We start from the raw sequence: 21890 nt of genomic DNA, 5'->3' as shown, positions 1-21890 counted from the left end.
CAGAGTCTGAAACCTCCACAACCTGCTGTGAATTCCAAAAAGCTTCTCTACTCTCTCAATTCATCTCTATGATATTCTGTCTCTTCTGAAAGGAGCTGACGGATGGTGGAGGGGGAACAGGAGGGTGAGGAAGAGCTTTTAGGACTCGCTGAAGTGTCCTCATTACAGAGGGACACGATACAAGTAGAGACGCGAGCAAAGCCTTGAAAGTCGACTGATTGAGGTGGAAAAGGGTAAAAAAAAAGATGAACAAAGTGCAAAAAAAAGTGTGGTAATAGTAATTTTACTTAAAGAGGCCGTATTAAGCGTTATGGGATTTTCCCTTTCCTGTCGTGTGTTAGTCTGCAGAGGCTAAAATTCCTGTGTTCCCTCCACAGGGAGTTTCTCACATGATGTCAGAACTAGAAAAGTCTGGAAAGTCAAATGGTGGAAGTCTGAAAAAGTGTTTCCTGAAAGTCTCGTACTCAAAACAGTGGTGACATTAGCTTTACGAACACAGTGACGTAGAGACGGGAGGAGATCCTTGAAAGTCGATTGATTGAAAAATATGTTATATATTTCTTTCCTATAGACCAGGGGTGTCAAACTCACATACACAGTGGGCCAACATTAAAAAATGGGTACTAGTCGAGGGCCGGACTGGTTCAATGTTTATTACAAAACGTATTGAAATGAACTTATTGCACATATTAAACCTGGAACTAACAAAGCTTCAATGATTGCCTATAAAAACAACATTAAACATTAAATAATCAGTTGATTCATTTCTTATGGCTCTATCTGCAGCTTCTCCAGAGTCATTTCTTATGATCACATTTTCCCACAGGCCAACAACAGCTTCAACAAAACTATTTCCCTCAAAGAGAAACCAAACATGCCCTGTTGTCGTGAGAGAGAAAGTGCAGAAGGAAACATCCATTAAACTCAGTGTGCTGCTCTGTGATGCTAGCTCAGATACTTGGCATCTCATCTTGGGTGCAAGGTCATCAATGTTTGGGGTCAGGCTCTGAGCTGAGGAGACCCTCAGGATGGAGTGAAGGTGTGCGTGCAATATACCGGCGGGCCAGATCTAATAGGAATTAGAAATTATCCTGAGGGCCGAAATTAAATCCACCACGGGCCTGATTTGGCCCCCGGGCCTCGAGTTTGACACATGTGTGCTATAGTGTAATATACTGGTTTTAGTGCATGTAAATGGTCTGCAGAGGCTAATATTCCTGTGTTCCCTCCGAGGTTTCTCTCCCACATGATGAAAGACGTAGAAAAGTCTAGAAAGTCAAATGGTGGAAGCAGGAAATATGAGAAAGTTAAATGTTTTGCACCCTAACCCTCGTACACGAACAGCGCAGGAAAGGTGAATTAAAGCGGATACGTTACATTCTTTTTTTCGGTTCGACACAATGCCGTCCTTTTCTGATGCAAGCTGAAGGATGATGGCGGCGTTGGTGTAGGAGGAAGAAGAGGAGGGAAGGGGGAGGAAGGGGGGGGGAGGAGGTTGAGGGTTTTGGGACTCGGTGAAGTGTCATCATTACAGAGAGAGACGAGACCCAGAAAAGCCTTGAAAGTCAAACGGTGGAGGTGGAAAAATAGAGAAAAGAGACAAAAAGAGACAAACGAGGAGAATGAAAGGAGCCGAGGCTCGGCGGCGTCTCTTCCCTAACCGTCGCCCGTCTCACAGAAGCCTGTCTCGCCTTTCACCAAAAGCGTTCAGACCAAAGCTCGATGAATCAACACCATGTGTGTGTAACAGTGCGGGTTGATGTGGAGCGCCAACACACACACACACACACACACACACACACACACACACACACACACACACACACACACACACACACACACACACACACACACACACACACACACACACACACACACACACACACACACACACACACACACACACACACACACACACACACACACACACACACACACACACACACACACACACACAACAGAGAAAGAGAAAAGTTTGTGCCGCTGTTGCTAAAAATACTCTGCCCACATCTTCCGCTCCACTGCCGCCCTCAAGGTGGAGTGTGTGGTTCTTCCTCGAGTGTGTGTGTGTGTGTGTGTGTGTGTGTGTGTGTGTGTGTGTGTGTGTGTGTGTGTGTGTGTGTGTGTTTCCATTTCATCTCCTATCAGCAGAGTTTTCACCTCATGGCAATGGGTTCAGATTGTGGGGTGTTCAATAAATGACCTACTTTCTGTTGGATAACGATGTGGTGAAGGAGGGAACACTGTATTTACTTTATTTATTTTGTTTTGTTTGTCTACCCTCCCTCCCAAATGTAAGAAAAACGCTATAGAAATATAATTTATTATTATGTTTGAAATAATTTTAACACTTTATTGTAAAAGGTCATATCTCTTCTTTTAATCCACGTTCCTGCACCACTTGTGGTCCAAAACTCTCACCTCTAAAAAACTGAACCAGAGGTGTCCACACTGTTTTCACTGAGGGCCACATGCAGACCTCACTAGAGGTATATTGCCTTATAGGTTAAGTCAAAAGTTAGCAAAATCAATCAAATGCAGGTAAATTATTCTTTAAGGAACAAACAACCGTCATCACAGCTCTCCAGAGGGTTTCATTTATTTAGTTGGCAGCGCATTCCTTAAAACAGAAGCCTCAGGTTGCTTATCATAAGGCGACATATGAACGGTATATTTCAAGCTTGTTATGTAAATAAAAGTAATTTTTTAAAACTCAGATTTGTTAGAAAATATTTTTAACTTCAATTGACGGAACTTATTTGAAAATGAACTGATTAATCATTAGTCATATAAATGTACTTGTGTGTGTGTGTGTGTGTGTATGAATGAATGAATGAATGAATGAATGTATGTATGTATGTATGTATGTATATATGTATGTATGTATGTATGTGTGTATGTATATGTGTGTGTATGAATGTGTATGTATGTGTATGTATGTATGTATGTATGTATGTATATGTGTGTGTGTGTGTGTGTGTGTGTGTGTGTGTGTGTGTGTGTGTGTGTGTGTATGTGTATGTATGTATGTATGTATGTATGTATGTATGTATATATGTGTGTGTGTGTGTGTGTGTGTGTGTGTGTGTGTGTGTGTGTGTGTGTGTGTGTGTATGAATGTGTATGTATGTATGTATGTATATATGTGTGTGTGTGTGTGTGTGTGTGTGTGTGTGTGTGTGTGTGTGTGTGTGTGTGTGTGTGTGTGTGTGTGTGTGTGTGTGTGTGTGTGTGTGTGTGTGTGTGTGTGTGTGTGTGTGTGTATGTGTTTGCAGCAGGGACTGTGAAGACGGGGTGTAACGTTTTGTTTCTGCCACGCTGCACTGTGTGTCTCCGGCACAGCGGGAATCTGTCGTTCGCCTTTATCACAACATGGCGGGGGGGGGTCAGCGGGCATTGTTTAAGCTTCTGCTGAGACATGAATGCTGGCAATTATCGTTTCTGCAGAATGACAGGAGTTGATATTTAAAAATACTTATGCACGGCTGCATATATTATAATAAACATATTTACTTTGATTCTGATGGGAAAATAAATCATTTTTTGTTCATTGCATGTTTTCTCTTATTGCCCTTTTTTCTGATGTTCTGATATTTATTCTGTTTGTTCTTTTATTGCCATTTTTACCTTAACTTTCCTATATTTAGTTCAATTTTTTTATTTTATTCTATAATTTAATTTTTCCTTAACAAACCCCCCCCCCCCCCCCTCGGGAATAAATAAATAAATATTCAAATGTTTTATTCCGATAGTGGCAAATAAACAATTCACACAACTGTGTCCCATTGGGAACCCTGGGCCAACTTCAACACATGGATTTGGGGTTTTGTGTGAGCGTGGGTGTGTGTGTGTGCGTGCGTGCAAGCGCGTGTGTGTGTGTGTGTGTGTGTGAGGGGGTTCCCTTAGAGGTCCCATGGCTTTTACAGTGTCTCAATAAACCATCTGCACTCAGTGCTTTAGAAATGAGGAGCTCTTTGCTGCCTATAAAAGACGGCCATGCCATTAAAAACAGTGCTGCGCTAAGTAGGGACTGCTGGCGTGTGTGTGTGTGTGTGTGTGTGTGTGTGTGTGTGTGTGTGTGTGTGTGTGTGTGTGTGTGTGTGTGTGTGTGTGTGTGTGTGTGTGTGTGTGTGTGTGACTGTGTGTTCAGACCTCTAATGTTACCGAGGTGTTGGCTGACAGCATGACGATATGCAGGCACCTCTTTGGTGAAGTTTCTCGGAGCAGTTTTTAATCCAGAAATCACTTAAAACTATTATTTTTTACAGCATAATGAAGCATGTGTGAAAGCAAGTTGTCCATTAATTTAAAGTAATACTTGAGTACATTCACTTTCCACCACTGCCTACAATCAGCAGGAAACCAAACAGGCGTAGCTCGGCAGCGATCGTAGTGTGGTTTTAGGGTTTTGGGTGGGTTTGATTTCCTTACCTGAATGAGACAGCAAATGCATCCGTAGACGGAGGCTGTCCAGGAAACTCTTTCCACACAACTCACAGCCGTAGGTCTTCATTCCACTGTGCATCTTCCTGTTGACAGAGAGCAGGGAAAGAAACATGTTACTGTCTGTTTTCAGCAGGTACAATAGGAGTGTGCATAACCTTATTATGTGAACGACCTCGTTTCTATCAGACACTCAGATAACAGTGGTGTAAGATAAAGCAAGTTCCTCTTGGAAGACGTTTTTAAATCATTTTCACACTTCATTAAATAAGTAATCTTGATCTATCTCTTCTTTAAATCCCAAAATACTCATGTACCCTTCAAGCTTCAGTTTCTCTTTTAGCTTGATGGGAAACCAAACCAGAAGCATTACCTTGATATAGATTACAAAAACGTACTGAAAAATAAGCAACAAATATGAAAGAGTTTTTTTTTTTTCGTTTAATGTTGCAGAAAAGCTTTTAGTCCGTGACCTTTTTTTAAATACCAACAGAACAAACATGTTTTTAATAAAACGGGCCATATTCTTCTGATGTTCAGGTGTATATCAATAGCTAGTGTCTCTACTTTAAAGAGTCCTCTCCTGTTGATGTTCAGGTGTATATCAGTATGTAGTGTCTCTACTTTAAAGAGTCCTCTCCTGCTGATGTTCAGTTGTATATCAGTATGTAGTGTCTCTACTTTAAAGAGTCCTCTCCTGCTGATGTTCAGTTGTATATCAGTATGTAGTGTCTCTACTTTAAAGAGTCCTCTCCTGCTGATGTTCAGGTGTATATCAGTATGTAGTGTCTCTACTTTAAAGAGTCCTCTCCTGCTGATGTTCAGGTGTATATCAGTATGTAGTGTCTCTACTTTAAAGAGTCCTCTCCTGCTGATGATCAGGTGTATATCAGTATGTAGTGTCTCTACTTTAAAGAGTCCTCTCCTGCTGATGTTCAGTTGTATATCAGTATGTAGTTTCTCTACTTTAAAGAGTCCCCTCCTGCTGATGTTCAGGTGTATATCAGTATGTAGTGTCTCTACTTTAAAGAGTCCTCTCCTGCTGATGTTCAGGTGTATATCAGTATGTAGTGTCTCTACTTTAAAGAGTCCTCTCCTGCTGATGTTCAGGTGTATATCAGTATGTAGTGTCTCTACTTTAAAGAGTCCTCTCCTGCTGATGTTCAGGTGTATATCAGTATGTAGTGTCTCTACTTTAAAGAGTCCTCTCCTGCTGATGTTCAGGTGTATATCAGTATGTAGTGTCTCTACTTTAAAGAGTCCTCTCCTGCTGATGTTCAGGTGTATATCAGTATGTAGTGTCTCTACTTTAAAGAGTCCTCTCCTGCTGATGTTCAGGTGTATGTCAGTATGTAGTGTCTCTACTTTAAAGAGTCCTCTCCTGCTGATGTTCAGGTGTATATCAGTATGTAGTGTCTCTACTTTAAAGAGTCCTCTCCTGCTGATGTTCAGGTGTATATCAGTATGTAGTGTCTCCACTTTAAAGAGTCCTCCCCTGCTGATGTTCAGGTGTATATCAGTATGTAGTGTCTCTACTTTAAAGAGTCCTCTCCTGCTGGTGTTCAGGTGTATATCAGTATGTAGTGTCTCTACTTTAAAGAGTCCTCTCCTGCTGATGTTCAGGTGTATATCAGTATGTAGTGTCTCTACTTTAAAGAGTCCTCTCCTGCTGATGTTCAGGTGTATATCAGTATGTAGTGTCTCTACTTTAAAGAGTCCTCTCCTGCTGATGTTCAGGTGTATATCAGTATGTAGTGTCTCTACTTTAAAGAGTCCTCTCCTGCTGATGTTCAGGTGTATATCAGTATGTAGTGTCTCTACTTTAAAGAGTCCTCTCCTGCTGATGTTCAGGTGTATATCAGTATGTAGTGTCTCTACTTTAAAGAGTCCTCTCCTGCTGATGTTCAGGTGTATATCAGTATGTAGTGTCTCTACTTTAAAGAGTCCTCTCCTGCTGATGTTCAGGTGTATATCAGTATGCAGTGTCTCTACTTTAAAGAGTCCTCTCCTGCTGATGTTCAGGTGTATATCAGTATGTAGTGTCTCTACTTTAAAGAGTCCTCTCCTGTTGATGTTCAGGTGTATATCAGTATGTAGTGTCTCTACTTTAAAGAGTCCTCTCCTGCTGATGTTCAGGTGTATATCAGTATGTAGTGTCTCTACTTTAAAGAGTCCTCTCCTGCTGATGTTCAGGTGTATATCAGTATGTAGTGTCTCTACTTTAAAGAGTCCTCTCCTGCTGATGTTCAGGTGTATATCAGTATGTAGTGTCTCCATGCTTTAATGTTCGAAAAGATTGATATGCACACAAACTGATATAAAACCCCCACATACAATAATAGGGTCTCTTTAAGGTGGTGTGTGGCTTTAAGCTAAATCTGACCTGCAATGAATTGTCTTTTCCTTAAACAAACAGTCATTAGGCCGTAACGTGGTTTCCGAGCACAAGGTCAGACGGGACTAAAGGTTCAATATTTGATTACGTGGGAAAGGCCTCGCAGGTTAGTAACTAAATAACGTCTGACAGCAGAAGACTCTCTCTGTGTTACCAAATCCTCAAAGACCCCACGGCTCGGAGCAAAGCATATTATTCTTTAGAGATATCTGAAAGTGCTCCGAAGCAATTAAGGTGACACGATTTACCAAACAACTGCCACAGAGCCTCTGGAGAAACTTCAGATACCTCGCCTTGAGAGAGGTTCACACACCCTCCATTGCAACGTGTTTCCAGCTGGGGCTGTTTTTCCACATTTGGCACATTTTTATCGTCAAACAATTGTTGCTATCTCTCACAGTGAAGCAAAATAACCAATCAGTAATACAAATGAAAAGAAGAACTTTTACGTAATGCCAGCAGAATACAATATATTTAAGACATTTGGACATTTTTGGTTTACAAAACTTATATTTTAATTTAATACTTTATTTCATTATATTTTTTCTTAGATTTTTTAATTGTATAAAATATTAAATTGTATTAAATGTATATTTTATTTAATTAAAATGTGCTACATTTCTTATGTTTAATTTAATTTTCTTTATTTTTATTTCTTCTTCTTTTATTCATAAAACATTTGATCAATTTTCCCCGAGACAAATGAACTATTCAGATTGTAATTATCCCTTCAAACTGTAATGTCTTCACTTAATGTTCACCTTAATGCAAAGCTGCCTTAAATGTTCCCAGGACACGTGCACAGATCTATACTCAGTTGAGTGCATGGTGACGGCAAACAGAGGGACTTTTAAAGTCTCCGTCGACGAATCAGGTGACGCAGATCGATCACGCGAGTGTGTTCTTGGGGAAACAATGCCCTTGATAAGAGATCCGCTCGACTTGGGCGAGATGACAGCCATCCATCTTAGCATCTCTCAACGGAGGCTCAGAGGAGGAGGTGCTGCCACTCTCTCAAAACATGACTGATTGATGTCAGATGTCGAATGCAAATTGATTTACGGCTCTCTCGAGAGAGGAGCAGCGAGAGCGAGTATTTTAGAGGCAGACAGAGAGATTACAGCGGGGTCTTGTGGCGATGTTAATGAAGTCTGGTTTGACTAATAATTGCTTGCAAAACATCCTTGAAGAACCTGTCAGGGAGAGTTGGAGAGATGAAGAAGTCATGAAAGGCGTTGTGATGGGTCGAATTTGTGGAGAGACGCCGGGAAGTGAAAAGGCAGAATGACATCCCTTTGGCAAGCAGTGAGTGATTAAAAGGCCCTATAAATGCCAAATGCCCCCAGAAGGGAGAGGACGGGAGGCGAGAAGACAAAAAAGGTAACGAAGGAGACACAAAGAGACAGAAATTAGAAAAGTGAGACAGGAAATGATACCGGCGTCACACTATCTGGAATGCTAGATATATTTATATAATGTACTTTAAAAGAGAGATTTACACTACTATTTCACAAGAACAACTTTCCTTCACCAGAACAGAAATCAGGTTCAACACATATAGAAAATCATCTCAAGATTATTGTCCAAATACCTCTATGCTTTGACGATATTGCAGGCTTGACTGATTTTACAAAATATTGAGAAATCGGATATATAATCAACGGTAATATGGATTTACTGACTTACATACATGACATCAGTGTTTCCCACAGAATTTGATTCTATTTGTGGGGGCACCGCACCCCCCCCCCCGGCAAGAAAAGCCGGGTGGTCCATGCATCCACCCCCCCCTCACATAAGATAATACATGCAAGTTCATGGCTACTGTAGACAACGATCTTGTTGCTCTGTGTTGCTTTGTTAATGAGTGACACACCGGAGTTGAGGATCTGTGGGGTTTATTGACCCAAAAATATAATTTACAATTTACAATTCAGGCATTTAGCAGACGCCTCATTCCAAAGAGACTTACAATGACCAATTACAGGGACACTCTCGCTGGAGTAACCGAGGGCTAAGTGCCTTGCTCAAGGGCACACTAGTAGTGGTGTTCCAGGCAGGATTTGAACTCGCCACCTTCCGATCATCAGCCCACCTCACTATCCATTAGACTACCAAAAGATAAAAATAAAAACATTTAAAAAATATCCCTATATATAATAATATATATATTTTTTTTTATGAGATCCATTTGTGGCGGACGATATTTAATTGTGGCGGCCCGCTAAAAATAAATTAATGTATGGGAGACACTGGACATTAATGCACACAATGTCATACTCCTTTCTGCACATATTCTGATTTCCCATTTCATAGTTTATGCAAAAATTCCTTCATAGCATTCTATTTCCATGTAAATTACTGCTTTATTTTATTGCTATTTAACTGTATTTTATTACGGTGGAAAAGATTTTGTGTTTTATATTAGATTTCTTGTTTTTTATACTTTATGTATGCACCATGACATCAAGTCAAATTCCTAGTATGTGCGAACCTACCTGGCAATAAACCTGTTTCTGATTCTGATTCTGATTAGTGGGTGTCACTACCCGATCTGCAGCTCTGCCCGATCTGCAGTGCGCATGTGCAAGATGGACAACTCCGGACGGCAACCCAAGTAGGACACTTGACACAGTGGCTTTTGGCAGTTATTGTTATTACAAGGTGACTTCAGTATTATTTAACAACTCTTTTTATTGGGTTCTTTTATTTGGAGTTAAGTTCATTGTTAGAATAAATGAGAAATGAATTTAACTTCTGTTGGACGGCTATCATACTGAATAAATATTTACTGTGAATGTATGCAAAAAATGGCATATACTAACAGAAGTTAAATTTAAAAGCCACTGTGTCAAGTGTCCTACTTGGGTTGCCGTCCGGAGTTGTCCAGTATGGCGGACCATCTCGCACATGCGCACTGCAGATGGGGCAGAGCTGCAGATCGGGTAGTGACAGGGGGTACATTCGAGGGATGGGAATTTGAAAGCAAATGTATATTCGAATATTCATAACTCATATTTGAATACATGAATAATTATTCGAATACCTGAATAATTTCGAATATTCGATTAATCGTTCCCATCCCTAGTACATTCAGAGGATTACTACCATTCAGATCCGTAAAAACCAGCAAAGACGATATTCAAGATGAAAACTTATTTCACAACGGCAAATGTTGCTTTTGGTTATCAAGCGAACCAGGAGGGGTTTTTCTTAGTGGCCCACCATACCTTTGCTCTTAAGTCGAGTCCGGTTGTTTTGGCTTCAAGCACCACTGAACATCCTTCATACGAACGAATGGGGTGTCCCAACACTATAACCAGTTCTCTGTATACATCTATGTTGGTTAAACTCAATATATCATATTAATACAAGAGCTTTGCATTCTGGCGCTCCATTACTTTTATATTTGACAATTTATTCCCATGACTGAAAGAAATTCTAACAACAAACACCAGATTGGACAAAAGAATGGAGCCAGGTTTTTCCTTTAAGGTTCACAGGTGGTGGTGTACACACACTTTTCCAATCCGCACAAACACACACACACACACGAGCGGTAAACCACGACACACACAGAGCACAAAGCCCTTCAAAGGCCTTTTGTGTCCCTCCTCAATCTGACCATTGTGGCCCCCAGACATAGCGCTGATAAGGTATGGATGGACTTATTAAGGCCAATACAAGTGGAAGCACCGCCATGTATTCTCACCGTAAATGTAGTGTTGATGAGCACAGTGCGGTGTGTTTGTGTGTGTGTTTGTGTGTCCCTTGCTGACAGTGTGTTGATTCTAAGTGCAATAGCTAGCACTAGTGAAACGGCGCATTACTTGATGTTCAACAGAATGGTTACAGCACCTGTTCCTGCAATTCAGTCTGGTATAGGGAGGCTTTAGGACTGAGCTTCTCCTATTGAAACACTAATGACGCCTTTCTTTTTGGCATTCAACTGTATTTAGGCAAGAGTGTGTGGAGCTTCTTTTCTAAAGTAGGTTTCAAGCACAGTTTCTTTATGAAAAACATGTCTGAATTGTATTGCAGTGGTACAAAGCCCTTCTAAGACGGTTCTGAGTGGCTTATATTTGGCATACTTGGCTTCCAGATTCATGCCAAACTTGTGATGAATAAAGCAGCAAAATGGTCCAATTCCTTCTGGGGACAATGGCTAAAAGCAGTAACAACAAAAGAGCAGATTCTGAGCTGCAATCAGCCAAGGTCAACGCCCAAAAAAGCTATCCAACTCAAATTCAAAATGTATGCAATTGTAGAAAGTACAAAAAAGTGAACCTTTAGCCGTGCTAATAATAATATTAATATATCCACTGTTATCAGATCCAATAAAATGTAATGATATGTAAAAGGATACCCCACACACACACACACACACACACACACACACACACACACACACACACACACACACACACACACACACACACACACACACACACACACACACACACACACACACACACACACACACACACACACACACACACACACACACACACACACACACACACACACACACACACACACACACACACACACACACACACACACACACACAAATCATAACTGTCTGCTTTCATGCTGTGTGTGTGTGTGTGTGTGTGTGTGTGTGTGTGTGTGTGTGTGTGTGTGTGTGTGTGTGTGTGTGTGTGTGTGTGTGTGTGCGTGTGTGCGTGTGTGTGTATATGTGTGTGTGTGTGGGAGGGTGATTTGAAACAGACTGACTGCAGCCATTAAGGAAGTTCACATAAAACTCTCTCAGGCCATTTACTCAGTTAATAATCGACTTTGTCCAACAGTCACTTTTGACAACTGCAATAAATGTTAAATTTATGTCAACAAAACATATGCTGATCACCTCGTGCGGTGTGTTTCCTCGTTAAAGCCCAACCGAGGGGTGTGTGTGTGCCCGTGTGTGTTTGAAATGTGAGCCGATTACAGGCCTGGGATATTGAGCCATAACAGCTTGCCTCGTGCAGTTCTGAATTTTTTTTTTTTTATTACAATTTGCCGCTGGACCTTTGTGGCCGTATATCATAACTAGCGCTGCATTCGGAGAAATCAAGTCCCAAGCTTCCAACCTGCTCTCCTACTCAGGTAAAAAAAGTCAAAATAAAGTGATATAGCGATACGGAAAGCTACGATAGAAGAATAACTCAAGGTCTGTGCGGTGCTTTTATGGCTTTGACTCATACAGATTCTCACTACTCATCAAATGACTCCATTAGCTCACACATCTCCGCTTTATACTTGACAAACAAGGAGAAAGCCGTGCAGAGCCATGCTTTGATGACTCGCACTTAATTCTCATTGCCTGCCTAAAATTCTATTTACCCCTCAGCAGCCTTGAGTGCCCTGCTCTCTCCATGTCTATCCTCTCATCTTTTATTTTTCCATTTTTTCCCCCCTCTCCATGCTCTCCGTTTGTGAGGGGAGCCATAAAACAACCCGAAACGATGTTCGTAAATAAAGGCTTTGCAGAGAGAGAGGTTAAGATGGAGAGAAGAAAACACTAACAGATAAAGGGAGACAATTGATAAGAGGTGGTAAATTGAAGTTAGGAGTGTGTGTGTGTGTGTGTGTGTGTGTGTGTGTGTGTGTGTGTGTGTGTGTGTGTGTGTGTGTGTGTGTGTGTGTGTGTGTGTGTGTGTGTGTGTGTGTGTGTTTGTTCATTAGTTCTGTTGGTCAGAAGAAACAGAACTGATAATTGGGGATTGCTGAATAGAGATTGGACCTAAGTAGCGGAGGGATTGGAAGCATCTGATGGAGGCCTCTAAGAGATTTGGTGAGGATAAAAAGACATGTTAAAGCAATCCTGTTTATATCTGTCCTGCGCTTTAAGCTTAGCATAAAAGACCAACACATGTGAAGCTATTCTGACCCTAACTGCAATGTATGTTAGATTTCTTTAAATAGCCTGAAGCTCGGTGGACATATGTTACATTTCAGTTTAATACGTGTATTTTGTGCGTCCACTCTGACATGTTTCCTTGCTCTAATGTTCAAACATATGTTATTCTTTTACTCATCGTCAGATTGTAGGTCTTATTTGGCCAAAATGCTAACGCAGTTATAAATGATGAGGTCACCGACACACAAAAGACAGACCTGATCATTAACAAACAGTCCTTCTTCATTTGTATTTAGTTAAGTATGCATACTCCTTCCAATAAACATGCAGGGTACAGATGGGAAACAATGTGAATAAGACAGGAGCTGGCAACAATCAGCCGGCATGATTGCACAGAGGCAGTAATAGAGCATGTAACGTGATGTTAATAGCAAACAGATCAATATGCATTGCACTGAAAACACAAGTCAATAAAAAAAAGGGTTTTTAAAAATGGGATAATGCACGCCGTGGGGGGTCAAAAATGACACAAAACTCCATGTGAATAAAAGCAAAAATGATGCTGGAGGTGATTCAGTGACACTTTGGGAGATGATCTTAACGTGGCACCTCTTATTTTGTTATTTTTTGACAGAGGGAGACATTACCCGTCCATTAGAGTCACATGAACGGAAAATGGAGGGAAAGTTGAAGATATTTTAACGTTTTGGTCTACGACATGAAACACGTCAGTAAATATCATACCGGTGAATCAAAAAATGGCGGTTTCTAACAAGTGTCTAAATGACGCCCAACATTAGCCACCTTTAGCTTAGCGGTGGTGACGTGAAGTCATGTGACCGTGCTGTAGTTCCTTTATAGCCCAACATTAGCCTCCTTTAGCTTAGCGGTGGTGACGTGAAGTCATGTGACCGTGCTGTAGTTCCTTTATAGCCCAACATTAGCCACCTTTAGCTTAGCGGTGGTGACGTGAAGTCATGTGACCGTGCTGTAGTTCCTTTATAGCCCAACATTAGCCACCTTTAGCTTAGTGGTGGTGACGTGAAGTCATGTGACCGTGCTGTAGTTCCTTTATAGCCTTCATATGTATGTGGAGATTAACCTGCTTAACTGAACATTAGAGTATCAGGAAGGTGTGTTTGCCACAAAGATTATTTTCTGCATTGTTCGGAAATTAAATGGCTTTTAGTCTGGGTTAGCCTTCAAAAATCCGTCCTCCCCGCTCCACTCAATAGCATTTCACCATTTCGCTCGTGTCTGCTCCTGATTGGCAAGCAAGTAAAACATGTTTACTGTTATTATTCAATGTAATATAGCTTCTTCTTTTTTTTATTCTGTTTGTCGAGGCGCCCTCAGGGCAAATTTCAGGGTGGCGGTGTCGGTGATATAATAAATAACACAATGAGAATGAAAGGCAGTCTGTCTCTCTCTCTCTCTCTCCATCCTTCTGTCTCTTTCCCTCTCGCCCTGCTACTCATCTATGCTCAACACGAGTGCCTCGGCGTTCGTGTGTGTGGCTTGAATTTATATGAACGTCTCCCTGCCGGGGGCCAGCGGGGGCCGAGTCATTGATATGTGCAGGAGGACTCGGGATAAACAGCCCACGCAGACCGGTGTTTCGCCAGCCTGCCTGATACATTTTGATTGAGCAAAGGCAGAGGGGCGAGGGAGGGCGCAATGGAATTGGGGGGAGGCTTAAAAGCAGGGATAAAATGACAGAAAGGGAGCTTTTTCTCTCTGGGCTGTCACAAAATGGACCCATGTAAACGGTGAGAACCACACATGGATAATACAGTGTGTGTGTGTGTGTGTGTGTGTGTGTGTGTGTGTGGTGTGTGTGTGTGTGTGTGTCACTGAGCTAAAACAAACAAATGAGGTGCCAGGATTTCTGACATTTATTGTGGGGGTTTTGTACCTCTTGACATTGGCTGGTGTAGAGTGCTACAGGGAGGATGTATTTTTGTAATGTATGGAAAATATGGTTAGGATCTTTTTGCAAACAAACATTTACGATTTATTCAGGAGTATAATCTCTAATCTATAAAGGAACTACAGCACGGTCACATGACTTCACGTCACCACCGCTAAGCTAAAGGTGGCTAATGTTTGTCTATAAAGTAACTACAGCACGGTCACATGACTTCACGTCACCACCACTAAGCTAAAGGTGGCTAATGTTGGGCTGTAAAGGAACTACAGCACGGTCACATGACTTCACGTCACCACCGCTAAGCTAAAGGTGGCTAATGTTGGGCTATAAAGGAACTACAGCACGGTCACATGACTTCACGTCACCACCGCTAAGCTAAAGGTGGCTAATGTTGGTATATAAAGGAACTACAGCACGGTCACATGACTTCACGTCAACATCCGCTAAGCTAAAGGAGGCTAATGTTGGTCTATAAAGGAACTACAGCACGGTCACATGACTTCACGTCAACATCCGCTAAGCTAAAGGAGGCTAATGTTGGTCTATAAAGTAACTACAGCACGGTCACATGACTTCACGTCACCACCGCTAAGCTAAAGGTGGCTAATGTTGGTCTATAAAGGAACTACAGCACGGTCACATGACTTCACGTCACCACCGCTAAGCTAAAGGTGGCTAATGTTGGTCTATAAAGGAACTACAGCACGGTCACATGACTTCACGTCACCACCGCTAAGCTAAAGGTGGCTAATGTTGGGCTATAAAGGAACTACAGCACGGTCACATGACTTCACGTCACCACCGCTAAGCTAAAGGTGGCTAATGTTGGTCTATAAAGGAACTACAGCACGGTCACATGACTTCACGTCACCACCGCTAAGCTAAAGGTGGCTAATGTTGGGCTATAAAGGAACTACAGCACGGTCACATGACTTCACGTCACCACCGCTAAGCTAAAGGTGGCTAATGTTGGACTATAAAGGAACTACAGCACGGTCACATGACTTCACGTCACCACCGCTAAGCTAAAGGAGGCTAATGTTGGGCTATAAAGGAACTACAGCATGGTCACATGACTTCACGTCTCCACCGCTAAGCTAAAGGAGGCTAATGTTGGGCTATAAAGGAATTACAGCACGGTCACATGACTTCACGTCACCACCGCTAAGCTAAAGGTGGCTAATGTTGGTCTATAAAGGAACTACAGCACGGTCACATGACTTCACGTCACCACCGCTAAGCTAAAGGAGGCTAATGTTGGGCTATAAAGTAACTACAGCACGGTCACATGACTTCACGTCACCACTGCTAAGCTAAAGGCGGCTAATGTTGGGCTATAAAGGAACTACAGCGCGGTCACATGACTTCAAGTCACCACCGCTAAGCTAAAGGAGGCTAATGTTGGGCTATAAAGGAACTACAGCACGGTCACATGACTTCACGTCTCCACCGCTAAGCTAAAGGAGGCTAATGTTGGGCTATAAAGGAATTACAGCACGGTCACATGACTTCACATCACCACCGCTAAGCTAAAGGCGGCTAATGTTGGTCTATAAAGGAACTACAGCACGGTCACATGACTTCACGTCACCACCGCTAAGCTAAAGGCGGCTAACGTTGGGGTGATGACGTTTAGTTGTCTCATTTAGACACTTGTTTTTAGAAAAATATGTTAAACTTTATTTCAAGCATATAACCAAAAACATATTCGGAAAACCGTTGACTTCCAGACGAGGGAACAGGAGGGGCTAAAAAAACCTGGACTAATTTCCAGGTTTTAGGACTCATTTCTGGATCATTCTTTTGTTAAATCTGGAGTATTTTTCTCTTTGTATATCATCTTTTAACTTTACCCTCTTTGTACACTGTTAAATGTGTTATTTTAGGTTTGATGGACTTACTTCAGGTGAGCCACACTCATTTACAGTTCCTGCAAGCTATTATTAAGCTGTGCTAATGAGCAGATATACAGTATGTCACCTGTAATTGATGCCAACCTTTCGCAGTAGTGAGATACATAATTCCTCTCTCCTAAATCTGATCAGTGCAAACATGATAATGAGCCGTTCTGACAGCAGGCTGACGGTGGTTAGATTAATGATATCTGCAACTTTCATTAAAATCCAATCAGTCATGTCTCAGTTAGCCCAAGAGAAGTGTCCTAACCTACAGAGCTAATTAATGTATTGCAAGGGAAGCTAATGGCGTTACGTGTAGCTTACAGGTGCTTCAAATAGCATTGTGTGTCTCAAAAGAGAACATTTACAATACATCCTGAGACAATGCAGTTCTAATGCTATACAGTATACTGAATAAAGTTAACGTTTCAATGTAATTAGGTGGTGATGATATCCTCTTGTTTTAATTAACCAGAGCCCAGTCTGCCCTGATTGGTTAGCTGGCCAGCTCTGTTGTGATTGGTCAACTGCTTAGAGATGTCCCGCCCCTTAGCCAATCACGTACAATGTGCTGGAGCACTAGCCAATCGGAGCACAAGTGGTATGTAATGATGTCACTATGTTCGTGAATTTTGGATTTTATCCTTTGCAGACCATTTACATGCACCAAAACCTACTGACACACTACAGGAAAGGGATTACCCCAAAAAAGCATAAGAGGGACTATTTAAAAATAAATGTTAATTCTCAGAACCAAAACAGCTGTTGGATCTATTTCCTTTGAGATCAGACACTTTTTTCTCAGCTTGGCTTATGTGCTGCTTAATTTAGTCTTGATATGAATCTAATAGCGAGAACACCTTTTTGTGTCAGCGCTTTGTTTGAACACTGTCACAAAGATTTACATTCGCACCAATTATCACCCCCGATGCGTGATGCTATACCTACAGTTAGAAGATCCTCAGGTAATACGAGGGGGGAATAATCTGAGGAACTTCTTAATTGTGCTTCCTGGGCAGTAAAACATACTTCAAGATAATCCCAGTTAGAAAGCCGGATTCCCCCGAAGCTTAGAAGGTAGGATTCACTCTGTAATACCCTCAGCGTTACTCAGGAAGCCATTTCAACCTCACTGCTCCAGCTCCACTCACTCTGAAGTGCTCTCCCCCCTTTCACAAATTCCTTTTTATTCAGTAAGAGGTGACAATGAAGGGAGAATATGACCCGGAGCTCACGGTTCAAAAACTGGCAGCAGAAAAACTGTACTGGAGAAGAAACATCAAAGAAACCCGCAGTGGCAAAACACTGAGATTTCTTCTTTTGCATTTCATCTAAAAGGGAGAAGGTACTGCAAGATGAATAAATACCAAGATCGAACAAACAGAACACAGTTGCTGAAAGTTAGTTATAAGACACTTAACGAGTAGAACGTGTTGCTTTAAACACAGTTAACTGAGAGTTGTTCTCCTATAGCTCAACAACAAAACCCATTAAAAAGCCAAGCTGTACCTGCTTTGGAAACGTAAATCCAAACAGATGGACACTGCAGATATATATTTATTATATTCATATCTCACTGAAAATCTAAGAAAAGTCCAAAAACATTCGTCACATGATGTCATTGTTATCGTGTAACACGGTTTAGTTGAATACTGGATTCTGATTGGTGAATTTGGACTTTCCAAAAGGTGTTAATCTTCATTTTCATTGCTAAGGACAATCAGGGGGATATGTGCAATCAGTTGACAATGGCAGTGATTAAAGACTGAAGTACTTAACCAGTACTTTATTACTTAAGCTAAATTTTGCTGAACATACTTTAACTTGCAGGACTCTTACCTGTCAGAGTCTTTTCGCATTGCTTTGACTTTTCTTCCAGCACTTTCTGCACATAAAGTGGCATCCCCAGCCCCCCTCTACCCCCCCCTCTCTTGTGTGACAACTTCTTTTTTCTCATTTTAACTTCGACCTAAAGACACTTTGAGTGAAGTGTTGCAGCGGTGGGAACAAAGACGGAGGGGAGCTTGTAAGATCACACGTACAAAGTATTTCTGTTAAAGCCCATGTCTGAGACAAACACCCGCCCCCCCCCCCCCGCCTCTGTTTGCATCAAAAGACCCTGCCATCTGAAAATAGCACGTCAACATTTCTTGTTGTTTCTTTCTATTTTTTATTCTCGACAATGTTGCCGCTTTGCCAGACTCCTGTTTTTCCTCTGCTCCCGCTTTCTTGATCCGTGAGAGGTTACATCGAGTGAGACGTGTGTGTGTGTGTGTGTGTGTGTGTGTGTGTGTGTGTGTGTGTGTGTGTGTGTGTGTGTGTGTGTGTGTGTGTGTGTGTGTGTGTGTGTGTGAAGCTTTGGTGGGCTATAAAAAGCCGCCAGACGAAGTCTTTCCCCTCTCTCCTCATGCATTATGCATCGGCATCACCTTCCATCAAGTGACAGAAAAACCTCAAAGATGTCTAACTTTAGCTTCCACTCTGAAAGCCAAACAGACGAGGAGATGTTATTTTGACTGCCAGTGTCGAGCTAAGCACCTGTTACATCAATAAAAGCTGCATTTCACCGCGAGAAGCAGGGGGAAAACAACCTGTGTGATGGAACTGCACTCAGAGAATAAAGTGGCTAAATGCAGATAGCAGCAGCGAGCGAGGAAGAGTTCACATGAGATTAGACGACACGGGATCTCGCTTTGACCTTGAGGAGAAGTTTTGTCTTTGTGTTGCAACGAGTAAATCCAAAATGGCTTCAAGAGTCACAAATATTTCAACAAAAAGGAGTGCACATTGGGATTTAGCAATACTGTATAACGGAGCCATACAGCAGACTTAAATATGTTGATTGATTTGATTCAGAACTGTGCTTTTCCCCGAATTCCACAATAACACAAATGCAGATTATGGCTTTTTTAGTCAACGACATTTCCACAAGAGAGGAAACATCTAGATCTAGCGATGCTGAAAAAAGCAAGACAAAGAAATGTCTGATACTAAATAAAGGTGCATTTACCGGAACAAAGTGAGGTTAATGTTTATTTAACCCTCTCGTGTTGTTCAGTGTTAGCCGGGTTAGCTCGTTAAATCTCTGCAGGTCAGTGTGACCAGTCAGAAAACACGTTTAGAGAATATTTACTCACAGCCAGTGATTACGAGTTATTTGGAGTGCCGTAAAAACAAAGTTCAAATTGACACGATTTTCCTATTTTTGGAGTACCGTAGTTATACAGTTTTTGACGAATAGAAATATTGTTTTCTGGCATGACTTTAACATTTAATGGGTAAAATCTGCATTGTGGTGTGAGGGCGCAGCGCCTCTGTTACCCGATACCCTGATACACTATTTCAACACTTTGGTTTTAGTTTTACGTTGAATTCTGACTTAAAATAAAAATATAGGACGATTCATACTTATATATATATTTACTGCAAATTGTCTATTTTGGCTTTACAGAATAATCCTGATAATAATGTATATTTCTGCAGAAGTGCGTACGTGCTATTGCTCCATAACTAAAATGCCTGCTGACCAGATGCTGTTTATCTCAGGAAACTGGCTGTCTGTCAACATTTCGTGGACAGAAGTGTTCATGACTCTGCTCAGTGCAAACACTCCAGGTTAATGTGAGTTTGTGAGAGGGAGGGACCTTGTGATTATTTATTTTTTGTATCCAGAACGATACAGAGCAGACCAGTTGATTCTTTTGGTATTTGGACACAGATCGCAAATTATTATGCCAGTGGGATTGATTACTGTAAAAGCAGACAGTCCCATTCTGAGAAAGAGATAGTGGCAGGACAGTGTGTGTGTGTGTGTGTGTGTGTGTGTGTGTGTGTGTGTGTGTGTGTGTGTGTGTGTGTGTGTGTGTGTGTGTGTGTGTGTGTGTGTTTTATCTGTCTCCATGCAAAAAAGCACTAAGCAATTCCTGATAGTTAGCAGGAAGGACTATATCAGAACAAGGATACTTCATTTATCCTCGGGCAAAATTGGATGTTGTGACAGTTGCTCCATTTAAGAATAAAAATATTAAAGTAAAAAAAATTCCAATATTAGGATAAAATAAAAATAGAAACAGACGTCAAAGTAAAAATGGCACATTATATATAATAAATATATTATGGTGTATTATATTGTTCACATATTTACAGTCTATCCCTACTGACGGAGTGTTTATCAGAAACAATTGCAGAGACTATTTCGGACACCTGAGATCGCCACAGGCAGGTTGTTTTGACGCGTCTGACCCCGGGAACTGTGTGTGTGTGTGTGTGTGTGTGTGTGTGTGTGTGTGTGTGTGTGTGTGTGTGTGTGTGTGTGTGTGTTCAGGTGGCGCTGGGCCATCTGCACCGCCATTCAGCGCACGTCCGCCTTCTAAGAGCTGAAGAACCCACGGGCATCTAAACAGGCCCAGCCGGAGCTCTGCGGGGGGGCAGTAAACAGGAGTGTGTGTGTGTGTGTGTGTGTGTCAACTGATACTCTGTACAGATAAGACATAAAAACACACCAAAGTTGGCATGTTAAGTACATACTATTTACAGTATATTGCTTTACTGTATATTATTACACAGTTTTACTTAATTTCTTATGTTTGTGTATTGTATTTGATTGTTTTTGTTGTTACAGCACATTACTTCTTATTTTCTTTAAATATTTCTTTTCTATTTTAATTCATTTTTTCTTTTTTATGTTACTTTAAAATGACTGCCACAAATATGACTTCATGATAGATTTTGAGAGTATTTTTACATATTATACTCTCTATACAAAATACCAATTATTTATAGTTTAATTATAGATTATACACAATGGGATATCAACCGATGGATCACTTAAACATTTTTTGGTAAAACTACTCCTAATAATACTCAATTATGTACAAAAGCTCATTCTGGGGTCCTTCCCCTTTCATAGGGTAAAGTCTAATGGTTAAAGAAGTGTATTACATATGACTTAGTGCAGGCTAGGCTAAGTCAAAGATAATGAAGCATGACAATTGCTCCTATTCCCGCTCCCCTCATAATATTCCCCTGAGCTTCCTAAACCTGATTTGGGAATCTTTGGTGTGTGTGTTATGTAACCACAGCGTGCTCCGTTACATTCTTTACCTGATGTTTCTTCATGCATCATCATATCTGAGGTAAAATGAGTTGTTAGTGTGGGAAACATGTCGCCTCGGCTCTTATTTCTGCACCGTTTTTATTAAGAGGGGAAAACTACAGCAGTGAGTCTGACAGCTGGACTGCAGCCAGTGAGAAGGAGGGGGGGGGGGGGGTCTGTGCCAAGAAATTCTGTCACCTTGAATCAGCACAGAGAGGAGGGTCGTGTGTGTGTGTGTGTGTGTGTGTGTGTGTGTGTGTGTGTGT

At 41.4% G+C, this 21890-nt stretch overlaps 1 protein-coding gene across 3 annotated transcripts in view; it reads right to left on the bottom strand.

Annotated features, from left to right (window-relative positions):
• zbtb16a (zinc finger and BTB domain containing 16a) overlaps nt 1-21890 on the bottom strand; it is a 186891-nt gene that overhangs the window by 108827 nt on the left and 56174 nt on the right. For all 3 annotated transcript variants that reach the window (XM_079649285.1, XM_079649283.1, XM_079649284.1), the window contains exon 3: nt 4432-4529. In XM_079649285.1, coding sequence (XP_079505411.1) covers nt 4432-4529 — 98 coding nt within the window. The remainder of the gene's footprint in view (nt 1-4431; nt 4530-21890) is intronic.

The sequence above is a fragment of the Notothenia rossii genome (genome assembly GCF_949606895.1).
Source record: "Notothenia rossii genome assembly, chromosome: 9".
Lineage (NCBI taxonomy): Eukaryota > Metazoa > Chordata > Actinopteri > Perciformes > Nototheniidae > Notothenia > Notothenia rossii.
The sequence above is the reverse complement of the archived record's forward strand: the minus strand, read 5'-3'. Positions and strand labels throughout refer to the sequence as shown.